This window comes from Podarcis muralis, chromosome 6 (genome assembly GCF_964188315.1).
Source record: "Podarcis muralis chromosome 6, rPodMur119.hap1.1, whole genome shotgun sequence".
Classification (NCBI taxonomy): Eukaryota; Metazoa; Chordata; class Lepidosauria; order Squamata; family Lacertidae; genus Podarcis; species Podarcis muralis.
The window spans coordinates 86,458,767-86,476,035 of record NC_135660.1 but is presented as its reverse complement, the minus strand read 5'-3'; the positions used below and the strand labels follow the sequence as shown (position 1 = coordinate 86,476,035).

The 17,269-nt window shown below is 46.3% G+C and overlaps 1 protein-coding gene across 9 annotated transcripts in view; it reads right to left on the bottom strand.

The window, feature by feature from the left end:
- Positions 1-1,447: 1,447 nt before the first annotated feature.
- GBF1 (golgi brefeldin A resistant guanine nucleotide exchange factor 1) overlaps positions 1,448-17,269 on the bottom strand; it is a 96,574-nt gene continuing 80,752 nt past the window's right edge. For 4 of the 9 annotated variants that reach the window (XM_077930678.1, XM_077930680.1, XM_028728996.2 and 1 more), the window contains 12 exons: positions 17,046-17,199; positions 16,398-16,620; positions 15,881-16,035; positions 14,816-15,062; positions 14,093-14,295; positions 11,934-12,084; positions 9,641-9,771; positions 8,141-8,242; positions 6,426-6,539; positions 6,008-6,185; positions 4,886-5,023; positions 1,448-2,821 (listed from right to left, as the gene is read on the bottom strand). In XM_077930678.1, coding sequence (XP_077786804.1) covers positions 2,535-2,821; positions 4,886-5,023; positions 6,008-6,185; positions 6,426-6,539; positions 8,141-8,242; positions 9,641-9,771; positions 11,934-12,084; positions 14,093-14,295; positions 14,816-15,062; positions 15,881-16,035; positions 16,398-16,620; positions 17,046-17,199 — 2,083 coding nt within the window. In that variant the 3' untranslated portion in view covers positions 1,448-2,534. The remainder of the gene's footprint in view (positions 2,822-4,885; positions 5,024-6,007; positions 6,186-6,425; positions 6,540-8,140; positions 8,243-9,640; positions 9,772-11,933; positions 12,085-14,092; positions 14,296-14,815; positions 15,063-15,880; positions 16,036-16,397; positions 16,621-17,045; positions 17,200-17,269) is intronic. The other 5 variants (XM_077930679.1, XM_028728997.2, XM_077930682.1 and 2 more) reach the window with 3 other exon arrangements.

Below are 17,269 nucleotides of genomic sequence, written 5' to 3'. Positions count from 1 at the left end.
ATGGATTGCAATAAAAAATGTTTTCTCCAGCTGGGATGTTAGAACTATGTGGACACGTTTTGTGAAAGTGGCCTTTTAATGCTACTCAAGTTCAAAAGTGTATCAGGAATTTCAGCAGTTTTAAGGTGGGAAAGATTCAGTAACAGGCTTAATGGTGGTCTAAATACACTGTAGAATGGAACAGTGTGGAGGATGCTGTATGTATGGCTTCCCTATGAAGGATTGAGAAACCTTATCATTCTAGGGTTCTCTGAGTTTGTCATCTTAAGTTCAGTTTGTTCAATCTTCACATAAGTTTGCAATTTTTTTAAAAAAAAGAATCTTTGTGAAAAATCATAACACTTTGGTGCATTTATCCCCACGCATGCATTTCTCTATGCCATTTTGCCTGACGTACAAATTTTTGCAAGCAATCTGTCTTAGCAGAATGCCATTGCTAATGTTCTTTCCCGCTTATATAGACAGACATGTTTGCACGCACATCTTTGTAATATGTGCACTAATATGGGCAATTGGGAGACCAGATGGTATCACACAGAGGGGCAGACTTGACCCTGAAGCCTTTGTAATTACTAATCCCTACTTTACAGTGACAGAAATTGGATTCTAGCCACATTGCAATTGAAGGCAACAATTTTGTGGTGCATACACAGACACACACACACACACACACACACACACAAATCTGTATTCCTTCCTAACTGCAACCTAGGAGTGCTCTGCCGAGTCCCAAGTGTGAGAAAGGGGAGAAGGGGATGTTGAGGGGAAACAGCCCCCTGGCCATTCGTCCTGACACCACCCCCCAAGTAATGTTTGCTTATTACTGGCTTGGAGCGACTGGCTGTCTTGCCTAATCTCCTTTTCAGTGCATCGCAGGCAGTACTGTCAGGAATGCAGAATAGTCTGAGGCAGCAGAGAGGCAGGCATTCCAGGCTGTGCACCCTAGCAGGCATTCCATGTGCTCATGGGATGCACATGCTCCACCGCAACATGCCTGGGTGGGCAACAAGCAGATTGGTGAGTGAGGAGCAGGGTGGTGTCAATGGACTGTATGCGCCACCATGTGGGCTTACCTAATGGCAACAATAGACAATTGGCCATCTGCAGCGCCTCCTCCACCCCAGGACAGATGAGGAACACCTGAAAAGGCTGGATTGTCTGAGTCCCCAAGGTAGGGACAAGAACTTCATGTCCGTGAGGAACTATCTTCAATAGTTAAGGGTGATAAAACATCCACGCCCTCAAACGGCATCAAAATATGAATGTGATAGGGGAATATAAAATATTTGATAGGGTCGCCCCCCCCCCAGTTGATGGGCATTCAAATGGTGGGTGTGGCACATCATGTGACTGATTATATGGGGTGCGGCTTACCTGGGATCCCCAATATTTTAGTCAAGTTGGCATCCCTGGGGGGGGGGGGAGAAGAACTGCTAAGCCAAAATAATTCATTTACAGGTCATATTTATTCCACTGTAAAAAGTCAATAGACTCCTTATATATATATACACACACACAGTCACCTGCCGTTCCACACAGTAGACACTGGCTTCAGTTCCCAATGGGATTCTGCAATAAATGTGGAGAATTTTAGCCTAATGCATAAGAGGAAGGAAGCACTAGATGAGACACATTTCACTCTGCTTTTGTGCTAAGAGGCCAGAGGTGCAGGAGGGATTAACGGCATCCTCCTAAAGTGAAAGCGACCAGAAGGAAAATTTAGCAGCCTGTTCCCAAACGAGTTAAGAGCATCATGTAGGGCCAATTCCTGCCCGCTCCCAGAAGCCTCTCACTTTATCGGGCACTAATCGCCCAAGTCTAGTTATCTTGTGAGGAGATCGTGAGTGCAAGCAAAGAATGCCTGGAGGGCACCCAGTGAGATTTAACTGAAAGGAGGAGAGCTTCCAGTACAAGACTTTGTCAAGATGGTACAGCTCGCTCAGCACTGCAGAGGTTCCCCCTCCCTGTCCTGGGCCCAGGCCTCTGCTTCCTGTCCCACATTCTCTGGTCTTGTCCACTGGGTAGATATTTTCCCCCCAGCTCTCGCTACCCAGCAGAGTAGCTGAAGAGTACCCCAAAGAGTCAAGCCAAAGAGTGGCGATAGGAAGAGTCATATTCTCAAGTCAATGCCAAAGAATATAGGCAAGCAAATATCCATAATCTGCTTAATTTCCTAGGGAATATAGCTCCTCTGCTCCACTCCGCAGGAAACGCCTACCTCCTTTCTTTTCTTTTAGATCACAGGCAGCAGAAGGTGTGTGCTGAAAAACTGCTGCCCCCTAACGCTAAAGAGAAGAGAAGCCGGCCATCACCCACACAGAGATCGCCTCTGCACAAAAGGAGCCAAGGGCCGTGGAACAGATGAGCTGGGATGGAAATTTTGGCCTTAGGTCCACTGGGGAGGACAGCCACATTGCAAAGTGGCCTTCCACACTTCTGCTAGGGTCTTCCCTACAGCAATCATGGCTTCTACCAGACAGAGCATCCTGTACCACCATCACCCCTGCAGCCAACTGTCCTCTTTACTCCTCTCCTCAGTTGACTTCAGAAGCTGTCATGGGGTCAGTCGGCCGCTGGGAGGCCAGAAGAGGCACAGGAGAGGTGGCCTCTATGAGGGCTGGGTTCAGAATAATAGGTAGAGTCATAGGTGGCACTCCCACCTGCAAGGGGGAGGCCAGAGGCTGAAGAATAAGAGGTTGCTGTGCCACCGCTTGAGGTGCATCTTTCGCCGAGCTCACTTTCACAGGTGCTGCTGCTGGAGGGTGGAACTGTGGTCCAGAGAGACTGGAACTGCCTGGAACTGAAGCCGTCTCAGGGTCTGCTGAGAGAGGAGAATAGATTTTTCACTTGTTCAAGAGGAAAATTAGTCACCAGATAATATGTTCCATGGGGACGCAGGTGGCGCTGTGGGTTAAACCACAGAGCCTAGGACTTGCCGATCAGAAGGTTGGCAGTTCGAATCCCCACGACGGGGTAACCCCCCGTTGCTCGGTCCCTGCTCCTGCCAACCTAGCAGTTCGAAAGCATGTCAAAGTGCAAGTAGATAAATAGGTACCACTCCGGCGGGAAGGTAAACAGTGTTTCCGTGCGCTGCTCTGGTTCGCCAGAAGCAGCTTAGTCATGCTGGCCACATGACCCGGAAGCTGTATGCCGGCTTCCTCAGCCAGTAAAGCTAGATGAGCGCTGCAACCCCAGAGTCGGCCATGACTAATGGTCAGGGGTCCCTTTACCTTTACCTAATATGTTCCATGACCTCCCCAAGCTTCACCTAGCTCACTCTGGGTGTGTATAAGTACACACAAATCATTCCTTTTTATCTTGGTTTCTTTTCACTGACTGTTCCAGGGACTGCAATATCTCAAGGACTGCCTCTTTCCAGATGAACCTACCCAGACCCTGAGATCATATTCTGAGGCTCTCCTTCGTGTTCCCCCTTCCTCAAGAGGTTTGGAGGGTAGCAACACAAGAACGTGCCTGCTCTGCAGTGGCTCCCCATCTGTGGAATGCTCTCCCCAGGGAAGTTCGTCTGGCACCTTCATTATACAGCTTTAGACGCCAGGCAAAATTTCAACCAGGCCTTTGGTTGATCCTGTTTACATCCTATGCCCTTTTAAAATGTGTGGGTTTTTTTGGGGGGGGGGTAGCTACTGGCTTGTTGTTTTTATTTTTATTAGGTATTATGTGGTTTTATATCTTGATTTTATTCTGTGAACTGCCATGAGACCCCTGGGTATAGGGCGGTATATAAATTCAATAAATTAATAAATCATTGTTGTCAGCAGCAGCATCATCATCATCATCATCATCATCGCACTGCCTCTTCAGTCACCCCATGTGACGTGCCTCTTCCAATTCCTATACTAGTTTCCCATTCTGCTTCTCATTCTGCATATATTTGTTTCTTTAACTCTACACCTTTAGCAGCTCATCAGATTCCTGTCCTCTTACATGGTTTTACCCATTCTTCCTTGCTGCTCCTTAGGCTGGAACTCCCAGAACATAAACACATGTGGAGCCAACTCTTTCTCCCCTTCAAACCTCACCCTGAAACTCATCTTTTATGAGAATGCTTTGGCTTAACCTCTAACTGAAGCTTAAGCAGTGCAACTGAATTTTCTCTCTTTTATCCAGCGCTACCTCTTCTAGCCCCATCTTTAACCCTTCAGCCGGCAGTCAAAAGCACTTTTAGTCAGACAACCTGTGGCCTCATTACCCACCTTGTTAAGGCATCTGTAAATATACAAATCAATGCATTTTACTGATGTTTTTACCTACTTGTTTTTATTTTTACTTTGTATTTTACTGCTGTTAATCGCCCTGAGCACCATTTGGTGGAAAAGAAGAATATAAAATTAACAAATACGGATTCCTATCCTCTGTTTGCTGTACTTCCCACATTGCAAGACTTTAGACTGTAAGTAACCTGGAACAGGGATATGTTTGTTGCTGGTTTGTTGTTTGTTTAACTTGCATTAGTTTGTAAAGTATCATGTTCAGTGATGAGGAGATTTGAAAAATTAGTCATGCAATACTGCTGCTGCTGCTGCTGTTACTACTGCCACCAGTTTGCAGCAATGAAGAGATCTGGTCCCACCCCTAAGACAGAAAAGGATCAGCTGCAGGGGGTTTGTTTCCTCGCTGCCTGCCTGAAAAGGTGGCAAACTCTCATTTCTGCCACCAGCTAGGTGACATAGGCCACTTGCTTCTCAGGGAGAATATGGCAAGAAGGAGACAAACATGATCCCATTCATCAGCCAGTGAAACGACACCTCTCCAATGCTTGCTTCCTCTTCCTCTTCCCAGTCCTTTTATATCATGTCTATTAGATTGTGGTGGTGGTGATGATATAGAAGCAGCTCATTCTTGCAGGAACTGTAGGACTTACCGATGGCTGCCAGCTCAGGAGACTTCTCAGAGGGAGCTGAATGGGTGGCAGTCCTTGTATCCCCTCCAGGGGAATGTGGCAGGGAAGATACTGTTGGTTTGGGAGGATGCAGCTCTGTTGGTAAGGTATGAACTGGGTCTAAATAAAAACAGCAAGCAAAAGAAAAAAGAAAAGATTATACCTCTCGAAGAAAAAGGCTTTCCCTTAAATCAAGACTGCGTGCTCCCACTCATGTCAGATCAGGCTGCTCTGCAACATGGGACATGACTATACACACCAACCCACACACAAGTATTCTCTGCTATGACAAGACATCAGAAGTCTATTCTAGCACGCTCTGTGCAACAGCCCCCCCTCCCCAATAGTCTGCATCATCAAGGGAACCAAGGCATGAACTGTGGTGTGAATCTTAACTTAAATCATCAGGACTGTTTGTGCTCAGGCCCAGGCATCTTTTCAGGCAAAGAAAGCAAGACATGCAACAACACTGGTTTTGAGATTGGCTAGGAGCTCCATTTCTGTTGCTGTCTGGTAAAGCCTCAGATCTACTGCATTCTAGGGTCCATCTCAAGCCCCAAGCACTGGCTCCTTTCTGCAAGGAGCACAAGAAAAGGGGGAAAGAAATGCCTTAAGAGAACAAAATGAAAAGGAGAACAGGCTCTGGTGCTCATTGATGAAAAACTCTTTATTGCTGCTCAACACATTTCAGAGTAAAACACTGCCCCTTCGGAAACTTGAAAAACTTGTGTTATTAATGTTCAAAAACACCTTGTACTCAAACTCTAACCAACTCAAGAACCAGCCTGAAAAAGTAGGAATGCAATCCTCGCCATCTATACTGAACTAGGTTTACAAGTTGATTAGATTTGAAGAATAAGGTGGCTTGGAATTTTAAGAACTCGCACATTTTTTAAGGTCCTGAAGGAGTTTTACTACCAAACACGCTGAGCTAAAATAAAGAGCTTGGCATCAGTGAGTAACTAAGCATGCTTTCCTGTTTGTTTCATTTATTTCTGCAAGGAACCTTGCATGGCCACTTCTACATACCCCCAAGTGCCTCTCTCAGAACGTGAAGCTTGCTCACAGATTCTAAACATAACACAAAGCGGTTGGCTTGCATACCTTGGATGACTGTCTGTTTGAAGAGCTCATCCCGCAGTTTTGGCAGAAAGCAGTCTATGCGTTCCCAGGTGATCTCCCAGAGATCAGAGTAGCCTGTTCGTGAGTCAGCACTGTGGAATATTCCAGCCGTGTCCATTACTAGCAGCATATTTTTCAGTGATTCAGGGATGGCCTCTGGCTGCAAGGCAAGACATATCTAAGACCTGAAATCTGAGATCCTGTACACTTTCTTCCTTCTGAATCAACTGCTCCCTGAAGTCCTCTTTTAGATCACTATCAGAGGTTATCATGGGGTTGGCCAGTGGACCACTGGAAGACCAAGAAGGGTGGAAAGGCCCAGAGGGGTGTTAAGATGCATTTCAGACATGGGCCTAGCAAGGAGAGATCCTAGAAACCTGAAGGGGCAGCAAATACATACCAACAAGTCACTAGACCCAGAATGCATGTATTTGTCCATGAAATCCAGAATTGTCAGCCATAGCGCAGCAAAGGTTGGGAGGGAGAGCAGTGGAGACAAGTGCTGCAGAAAGACCTAGGATAGAACAGAAGATGACACAGTAAACATACAGCATGAGAGGAAGAGGGGCCTAAGGTGGCTGCTCTGACACCACAGGGTATGTTTAAGGTTATATTAAAGCCCTTTAAAGCCCTAAACGGCCTCGGCCCAGTATACCTGAAGGAGCATTTCCACCCCCATCGTTTTGCCCAGACACTGAGGTCCAGTGCCGAGGGCCTTCTGGCGGTTCCCTCACTGCGAGAAGCCAAGTTACAGGGAACCAGGTACAGGGCCTTCTCGGTAGTGGCACCCACCCTGTGGAACGCCCTCCCACCAGATGTCAAAGAGAAAAACAACTACCAGACTTTTAGAAGACATCTGAAGGCAGCTCTGTTTAGGGAAGCTTTTAATGTTTAATAGACTACTGTATTTTAATATTCTGTTGGAAGCCGCCCAGAGTGGCTGGGGAAACCCAGCCAGATGGGCAGGGTATAAATATTATTATTATTATTATTATTATTATTATTATTATTATTATTATTATTACTACTACTCCTAGACAGCTCTGCCCTGTTAAAGGATTCCAAACCCTGGGAATGCTGTGCCACACTTGGGCCCAAAAGCTTGTTTAGGGCCTCTTGTAAAAAATCACCAGACCATGTGGCCACAATGCTTAAATCCTGAGAGAGTAATCAATTTAATGAAATGAACAAGGTTGTACACACACTACAGTCTTAACACAGATGGCCAGAATTAAGACAGGCAGGGTGATATTACTTTGAAATGTTGTTAAGCTTTAAATTCTGTGTATATATATTGGGGGGGGGGGTGTCCTGCACAAGCAGGGTTGTCTTTTTGCAAGTTATCCTTTCATTTCAACTGTAAAGGTGAAAATGTAGTTACTTAAAATAAATCCTCTCTAGCTCCTTAAAGCTTGTTAGCCAGCCACAAGGAGCTAAAACAAAGTCCTCACCCTGCTACAGAGATTGCAGGTGAAGTACATATAAACAGAAAAAGTTACTAGGAGAATAGACTTTGTTTTTGTTTAGTGACAATGAATGCAGGGCAGGAGGCTACTACACCACTTCCCACTGGGAATGGGGACACTAGTTCAAAGGAAGGTAGCAATTCAAAGTGGAGACACTGGGTGACTCCTGAAAGCCCCAGTTCAAGTCTGCTCATCCCCACTGCCTAATAGGCATAGTCATAGGGACCTTTAAAGTGATGTACTGGACGTGGGTGGCGCTGTGGGTTAAACCACAGAGCCTAGAACTTGCCAATCAGAAGGTCGGAGGTTCGAAACCCCGCAACGGGGTGAGCTCCCGTTGCTCGGTCCCTGCTCCTGCCAACCTAGCAGTTCGAAAGCACGTCAAAGTGCAAGTAGATAAATAGGTACCACTCTGATGGGAAGGTAAACGGTGTTTCCATGCGCTGCTCTGGTTCGCCAGAAGCAGCTTAGTCATGCTGGCCACATGACCCAGAAGCTGTACGTCGGCTCCCTTGGCCAATAAAGCGAGATGAGCACCGCAACCCCAGAGTCGGTCACGACTGGACCTAATGGTCAGGGGTCCCCTTTACCTTTACCTTAACATTAGAAAGCTTTGTTCTCTGAAAAGTAAAGTTAAGAGGCCTCGCACCTTGGAGAGGAGAGTAGAGGCTCTCATTCTGGTCTCCTCCATTCCACCGACGTCCGCAGGGCTGATATTTTCTAGGAGTTTGGTCAGCAAAGGAAACAGCACCTATTATCCAAGATAAGCAGCACACTGGTAAATAAGGACAGGAGGCAAAATATAAAGTATGGGTTGAAAGCAAGAAGCTTTCCTGCAGTCTGACTTTTTCTAGGGGGCAGCAGATGATCACAACAACATAAAGATTATTGGGAATGGGTCCAAGGGGACAAAGAAAAATAAGGTTGCCCTAAGAGAAATCACCTCCTCCAATGATGATGCAACTATATCAATTCTCCTTGAACTGCTCTTCACCCTAGCTAGTTTTCTATTGACTTATATGGACGCACATCTTCCAGTGAATTGGTTGAAACTGAGGGAGGCAAGATGTAGAGGCTTCACTGAAGGTCTGTGCTGACCATGGCTGATGGGAACTGTAGCCAGAGCATCAGGAAAGCTCCAGGTTGGCAAATGCTATGCAAGTAGGAATTTGTTGTCTACTTACAACTATGCTGTAAAGCAGGGGTAGGCAACCTAAGGCCCGTGGGCCGGATGCGGCCCAATCGCCTTCTCAATCCGGCCCACGGACGATCCAGGAATCAGTGTGTTTTTACATGAGTAGAATGTGTCCTTTTTTAAAAAATGCATCTCTGGGTTATTTGTGGGGCATAGGAATTTGTTCATATTTTTTTCAAAATATAGTCCAGTCCGGCCCACCACATGGTCTGAGGGATGGTGGACCGGCCCACGGCTGAAAAAGGTTGCTGACCCCTGCTGTAAAGGGTCTAAATGTCCTGCTTCCCATTGGATTTTTCGAATTTGAAGTGGGAAAACTCAGCTCGCCCTCAAAGGAGATGAAAGCCCCCTCCTCTCCCAAGCCTTCAGAACTGGAAAAAAATAGGATTTATTGCTGTTTCTACTTGAAATAGGGGCAGTCCCTTCTATCAGATGTGTAACATATGCTTTGAACCTGCCTAGATTTTCAAAAGTACAGGTGAGATACCTTTTAGATAAAGGAAAACAGAGCATTTATTCTATTTGCCTTGAACATTTAGCCTTTCATCTGTGTACCTTAATAAATTACTAAATTGGGACCTTACTAAATAAATTGGTCCATTTGCAGCCCAGAAAACTCTCCCTCATGCCTGACCGTTGTTCTGCATTGCCACTTATCAGGATAGCAGATAAAGAGTGTGTGGCTGAGCCTTGCCCAGTGATGACCAGGCAGATCTACTCTCTCACCTTCAACAAATCTCTCAGATGTCCTCTCTGCCTCAAGAAGTATGTTCTGCCAGGGGAGGAAAAAGACTAGGAGGTGGAAGCAAGTTACACAGTTTAAATTGCGCCAGAACTCAGCAAGATCTTGGGTCAGGAGAAGTCCTATCTTCCTCCACAAGCTTCCATTGCCTCCTTTGGAAAGATGAGCCCATTCTCCCGCATTCCCTTGCCAATGTAGGCATATAACAATACCTTATTGAAACAGGATTCCCACTCCAAGGCATCCAGAGCCTGCAGGTCATGCACAAGGAGAGCCCGCTGCAGGTAGGTCAGTGCCTGCATCCGCACCTGTCGCCTTGCATCACAACACAGGCAGGCAATACCTGCAAAGAGCGCAAGTTAAAATGAGAGGGAGAATCTTCATTCTGCACCAAGCAACTCCAGCCCTTGCTTACATCCTTCACGCAACCTCCCCAAAAGCACAAAACCGTTGGGTGCTTATTAAATGTAGTCCTGGACCAGCATAGAGCCCTGGGTTTCCACAACAGCACAGCTGAAAAATGAATCTGTCACAGCAACCCATGGGCCTGTCACATAGAAATATACAGTGGTGCCTCTCAAGACGAAAATAATCCGTTCTGCGAGTCTCTTCGTCTAGCGGTTTTTTCATCTTGCGAAGCAACCCTATTAGCGGCTTAGCGGATTAGCTGCTAAAAGGCTATTAGCGGCTTAGCGTCTTAGAAAAAGGGGGGGAAGCGGGGGGGAAACCGCAAGACTAACAAGACGTTTCGTCTTGCGAAGCAAGCCCATAGGGAAAATCGTCTTGCGAAGCAACTCAAAAACGGAAAACCCTTTCGTCTAGCGGGTTTTCCGTCTTGCGAGGCATTCGTCTTGCGGGGCACCACTGTAATTGACTCCACTGCAATCTTGAGTTGCTGTCAAGTTTCTGGAGGGCTGTAATCTAGAGAACTGTTTGTGTGAGCCATTCAAATCAGATGTTCCGGTGTGTAACATTTGTTAAAAAACCCGAGGCATTTTTGTTGGGGATTGTAGGGAAAGACCTGCCAAAAAAGCTGAAAAACATCTTCATGTATGCGACAACGGCCACGAGAGTTCTGGTAGCACAAGGATGGAAGACTGAAGAAACCCCAAATAAAGAATCATGGCAAGAAAAATTGACGGACTATGCAGAACTGGCAAAACTGACATATAAGCTACGGGACAAGAATAACTGTGACTTTAATGATGAATGGGAACCCTTTACAAAGTATCTGAAGACGCAACAAAGTGAACTGGACTCCTTGGCAGGTTTTGAATAAACATTCACAAACTTTTTATCAATAATAATCAGCTAAATAGTTTGAGGATCTATAAAACTTTGTAACATGCAGAAAACAGCAGTCTCAGAGAAACCAAAGACTGGAACTGAGGGAAGTCGGGGGGCGGGGGTTTGTGTGGGAGGGGGGGAAATGGGGGGGGGACAAGGATGATATGTTTTTGGATAATATGTCTTGTTTTAATTTTGAATAAAAAATAATTAAAAAACAGATGTTCCGGTGTGTAACGAATCAGAAGAATCACAGTAGGGAGTCCACCAGGACCAGTAAGGAAAAGTTTATCATATTTTGGCATAAAAAGCTTTCTTAAAAGCAAAGGGGGAATACTATTTGAGCTTCTCAAACTGCAGTGAAAGTAAATAACAGGGTCGGTAGCAAGGTGCTTACTAGCAAAAGGCAGCTTAATCATGCTACTAGATTTGAATGGAAACTCCCTTCAAAAATGCGTGTGTGAGACTGGCATAGAACATCAAGCACATATAATAAGCCAAGTCTCTGCTTTGGTGAACACACATCCGAAGCTGCTCTTAACATGGTCTGAATATGTGTTCTGAAGGCAGCCCTGTTTAGGGAAGTTTTTAATGTTTGATGTTTTATCACGTTTTTAATATTCTGTTGGGAGCTGCCCAGAGTGGCTGGGGAATAATAAAGTGATGATGATGATGATGATGAACACAGGGCGCTTAGCAACGTTTTTTTTTTGTTTAAGATCACTCTTCCCTTAAAGTGTATTACTTCAACTGCTTCATGTCCAGTTCTGATGCATGTGGCTGCTATCTTCTAGTCCAGGGCGGTCCAATGCGCAACCTAATGCTCAAGGCCTTTTTTGGCAACATTTGACACCCCTCCCTGGCCCTCACACTGCCTTTCCAAAGCCATGTAAGCAAGACGCTGGGCTTTGGGAAGGAAGCTTGAGGGCTCTGACAGGGTCCTAAAGTCCTCCTATCTCCTTCCCAAAGCCTCGTTAGCACTTTACCAGCTTGGGGAAGGAGATGTGAGGGCTCTAGGACCCATACCTTCTTCACAAAGCCCAGCACTTTGCTTAGCCAGCTTGAGGAGGGCAGTGTGAGCGCAGGGTGGGGTGGGGTGACAAATTTTGCCCTTGCTCCCCTCCCCCTGCAGCTTCCATATCAAAGCTCTCTTGCAGCCCACTTGATATGAAAAGCCAGACCACCCTGTTCTTGTATGCTAGCATGGGCTAGGCTTACCTTGCAGTAATGGGCACCAGCAATTGGCCCATAACGTCTGAGAGTCTGCTTCAATTTTCTTTCCCGCAGCCTCCAGATGGTGCTGCTCTTCAGCCCAAGAGCTATAGATGGTGGCAGCTCGTGTGTGAAGGGTGTGCATCAGGTCCAGCAGCTGCAATAGAAGAGGTAAGTTGGCAACAAACAACCTGCCTGTCTATGAACAACATGAAAACAAGCCACCGTCAATGCTCAGAATGGAGGAAAAGCAATGTCCTGTTATCGTGGTTGTGTCAAAACAAATCTGATTATCAGAAGGGGAAGAAACAGGGCAATCACCCAGGCTTGAGGGGATAAGCCTACAAGTATATGAACGTGTTCAGAAGTTCCAACTGATTCTTGGTTTGGTTAAGGAAGTCATAATCTATAGGAAGGGAATTCCTATTTTTAATTTTTCACTCTTCTAGAATATCCGGTTGGGTGCGTTACTCTGTATTAAAATACAGATTCATAGCAAAATGCCCCCATAACCCCAAAAAGAGACAGAACCATGCAGGCAAGAACTAAGGCACTTTTTAATTCCCATAGAAAGGAACACTGCACTCACACCAACCCTCTGGACACTTTACAGAGGTACCCCCCACTGCCCACCCAACTACCTGCATCCCTCTAACCAAAGGGTGTAGCAACTTCAGTTTTGCATGGTCATGATTTTCTCTCTAGGACCCCATGGCTGGACTAAATCTATAAAGTATGAGTGCAAACTCAATACACTGGTACCTTGGTTCTCAAACTTAATCCATTCCGGGAGTCCGTCCGACTCCCAAAACCGTTTGAAAGCAAGGTGTGGCTTCTGATTGGCTGCAAGAGCTTTCTGCACTCAAGCAGAAGCTGTGGAAGCCACAGAAACCACATCGGACATTCGGCTTCTGAAAAACATTTGCAAACCGGAACACTTACTTCCAACTTTGCAGCATTTTGGAGCCAATTTGTTCGACAACTAAACTGTTTGGGAACCAAGGTACCAATGTACCACTTTAACAGTTAAAATAAAAGAGATCTGTATTAAAAGAGCCTGAGTAGACACGCAAGCAAAAAATGTGCCGTGCTAGGATAGACCAAAGTCTACCTTAACTAGAATGCCAGCTCCTAAGAGGCACCAAGACTTCCCACTAGAAATTGGCCAATAGGTCACCAATCAACAATGACCTTCAGTACATTGTGCCCACCCACCTAAGAATTCTTCACTAATGAAACTCTAATCCTACATAACCCTTGCCAACTTCACCCTCCAAGCAAACACAGCTTGCTTTCAAAACTTTTTGTGTGCTTCATTAGACACAATCCCACATCTTGGCTTCAGTTTCCTTTCAGGGACAGAAGTACTGTAACTTCTCAGTCACTTGAAGCACAGACTAACACCGTCCTATTCCTACAGGTGTATTTTCATCATAGAAGTCATTCCTTGTTCATTTGCACTGTTATCAAGGGAACTAACTGTCTGCAGGCTTCTGCATATTCCTGGAAGGAAATCTTCCTATTCAAGATGGTTCTTTATTTTTTTTCTGCTGAAGATACATTTCCAATAAGCTACTCTAGACTGTACTATAGTATCCATATATTTTATAGTATCAAACAAAATATAGGGAAACTCCCTGCAGGTGCTGCATCACTAAGGATCAAACTAGATGTGATGTTATTCATGCTGTTTGGCCTTGTGTGGCTGGCTGCTGTGTGCTTTACAATAGCTGGCTGGTGGCGGGCAAGTTATACAGGAACTGTGCTGAAGTGGGGCTTTAACCTTTGCTCCCACTGTGTTCCCAAATAGAATTAGCCCCTTCCACTGCTCCTGCTATTTGCAATGGGAGGAAAGCTTCTATTGACACCAATAGATGTTCTCCTTCCATTGTGAGTAACAGGCATGGGTCTTCCTTGATTTGCATCAGGACCACAGTGGGGGTATTGGATTAGAGTCCTTCATCCCTTGAGCCATGGTCCTGATCCAACTCACTCTCTCCTTGCCAACCGCTGCCACCTCAGCTATTTCCTACACTACTTTGAAAATAAAATCCAGTCATGCAAGGCCAAAGAAAATGAATAATGCCACACCTAGGTTGAGCCGAAGCTACTGCAACCAGGATAACCGCAGGGAAAGACAAGGAAGAAATCCAGGCTATACTTACGTCCTGACTAACCTGTAAAGACACAGTGTGGTAACTGGCAGGGATGCTCTCATCCTCATCATCCTCATCACTGGCCGAGCGGTGCTGATGCTGGCTAGATGCCCTCAAGTGCCTCAGAGAACTCTCCTTTGCTTTCTTCTTGAAACGGGTCGATTTGGGGTCATACTTGTGGCTCTTCCCTCGCTTTTCCTGGGACTTGCACCCTAAGAACAAGAAGAATTTCTCTAGGTTGTGGTTCTCCAGGAACACCTCGTGCCTAATTCTAATGCTAAATAAACAACCTGAAACTTTCAGCTCAGGGATCCCCAGGCGTGAAACATTAAAGGAGGAAAGCTCCAGCATTTCTGGTGGGATGCTAAGTTCTACGTCATTCTTAAAAGAACATACCTGTCCTTGGCAACACTAACAGGATATGTTACCTCTACAGCTTCTGACACCTCCTCCTTTCCCCAGGCTTCTCCCTCTGACCACTCACTGCCGTTCCACCATCAATCCCTGAGCTCTGAGCCTTCATCCCTTGTGGGGTCCCTAGCTGGTGCCTCCCATCATTCCTCTGTGTTCAGCCAGCCCATGACAGCAGGTCTAGTTGATCTGTCTTTTTTTATAAGAACAAAAAACAAAAAAACCAACCCTCGCCTAATGGGTGTAGATTGCTCCTTTAATTTGATATAACCTGGAGCCCCACAGCCAAATACTCAGATTACAGAAAAGTGATGGCCTCACCTCCATTTAGACTGGCCTCTACAAAGATGCGGATAGTTTTGACGCAGAGCTCAAAGTTTTCAGGTGTGACATGGGCAGCATCTCGCACAATGAAAGACAAGGACTCAACACACTTCATGAGCGACTTGGTATTGTGTGGGCCCAGGTCCATCCCCACAGTCAGGCTGTACTGATTCACCAAGGGTGAATTGCCCAGTTTGGAGAGTCCAGCCATGGCCTTTGGGCTGTCAAGGTCATCCTTCCCAACCTGTGAAATGAAAAGTATGTTTGAGTCCAATAGGGCAGCTGTCAGGCGTCTCTACAGCCAGGAGAATGGGCTGCATTGCCTGTAAGGTAAAGGTAAAGGTACCCCTGCCTGTACAGGCCAGTCGTGTCCGACTCTAGGGTTGTGCACCCATCTCACTTAAGAGGCCGAGGGCCAGCGCTGTCCGGAGACACTTCCGGGTCACGTGGCCAGCGTGACAAAGCTGAATCTGGCGAACCAGAGCCGCACACGGAAACGCCGTTTACCTTCCCGCTAGTAAGCGGTCCCTATTTATCTACTTGCACCCGGGGGTGCTTTCGAACTGCTAGGTTGGCAGGCGCTGGGACTGGGCAACGGGAGCGCACCCCGCCGCAGGGATTCGAACCGCCGACCTTTCAATCGGCAAGCCCTAGGTGCTGGCATTGCCTGTACTAACTTCCAATAACCACCTGATATGCCGTTCCAAGTCTCTGGGCTCCTGCTTCCTAAGAATGTTGCCTTTTCATAAATAGCCAGATCCCTATGGAGACAGTTGGATTTGGGCCAGTTCACTCAATTCACTTGTCAGAAAAGCCTGTGTTGGAAGGCCTGTATTTGCAGTCTCCGGACAGAACTATACGGTTGTTACTTGCCTTCCCCTGGAATCTGGGTGAAAGGGTTGCCAGAGACTAGCAATGCAAACAAGACTGTTTCCAGACTTAGAAATAGGAGCCTTGATGCAGTGCTAACCTCAAATCTGACTTGGGTTTGGGCTTTCTCTACAGCCTGTTGCCTCAACGAAGACATGCGTAAAGCTGGTGGAAGCCCTTGGTACTACTTACCACAAGCCAGCCGCTGTTCATCACATCCACATCAGTCACAGAACGATGCATTTTGCCTTGCTTGCTGTGATCTGCATACACCTCTGAATCAGAAGTGTAGCCACGATCTAGGCTGGCTTCATTTGGGTGATAGATCTCACTGTCTGACTGAGCCCCTTTAAATAAGCAAAACGGAGTGAGACAAAAGATGCAAGGGAACACCAATTTCATGGCAGCAAAGAGCTGTGCTAGTGGCAACTGTGTATGTCACTGCCAATTCAGATCCCATCAGCATATATGTGAAATAAATATTTTTTGGCCCTAACATGCATCATTTTACACCTGTTTACATTCAGTTGCATTTGCCATTTTACCACCCATTCACTCGGTTTGGAGAGGCCCTTTTGGAGCTCCTCAAAATCAATTTTTTGTTTTAACGATGCTGAACAATTTAGTATCATCAGCAAATTTGGCCACCTCTCTGCTCACTCCTAACCTAGGACCAAGAGACGGGGCCACTGCCAAGGACAAATCTTACCTGTGTCATTCTCTGCCCTTGCTGTAGCCTGCAGCGCTGGGGGTGGTTTCACCCCTGATCCAATGCATTCCAGGAGGCTAAAGAGCGTGTACCAGTCATCTCCAGAATGGATGTTGGCAGCATTGGTCTTGAGAAGCTCATGAAGACCATACGCAATCTGATGACTGGCCCTGTTCAGCATGCTGGGCTTCATCATGAGCAAGATACGCAAGGAGAGCAGCACCTGCTCAGAGAGAAGCAAGGGTGAGTCAAGCTATCTCTACACCAGCTTCACTCTTGCATTTTGCTTTTACTCCCCGACCACAGTCTGCGTCATGTGAAAGGTCCTTTATCAACACAGGAGGATAAACCAGAGGACTTCTAGGTATTGGAGCTGTCTGTGTGTGTGCTCCTGACATTTTCCTTAGGAAAAAAAGTCCTTATGCAAACCTAAGGCTCTTGTGGGCTGCTTCCTCCCTCTCGCACAAGGCTGTCATTGTTTTGGTTATGTAAGAACTACTATTCACCTCTAAACTTCAGAAATAGAGAGAATGATGGGTATTCTGTGCTTCAGCCACCAAACTCAAGGAAGAAATTCATCATTCCAGAGATACAATGAACAAGAGGTCCAACAATAAGAGCAGACCACTCCATAAAGCCCCCCTTTACCTGGGCACTGATCTCCTCTCTGCGCAAAAGACGGATTGCCAGCCGCAAAAGCCCCACCACTGCCCTCTCAACTAGGAAGCAATACTCCACAGCATTAACACACAAGTGGTAGAGGTGGTCTCGCACTGCCTGCCATACAAAGGCTACACGGTCCCTAGAGAAAAAGGGAGAGAGGACATTATGACAATAAGACACATGCAAGCACAGCTTCAGAAGACCTGCAA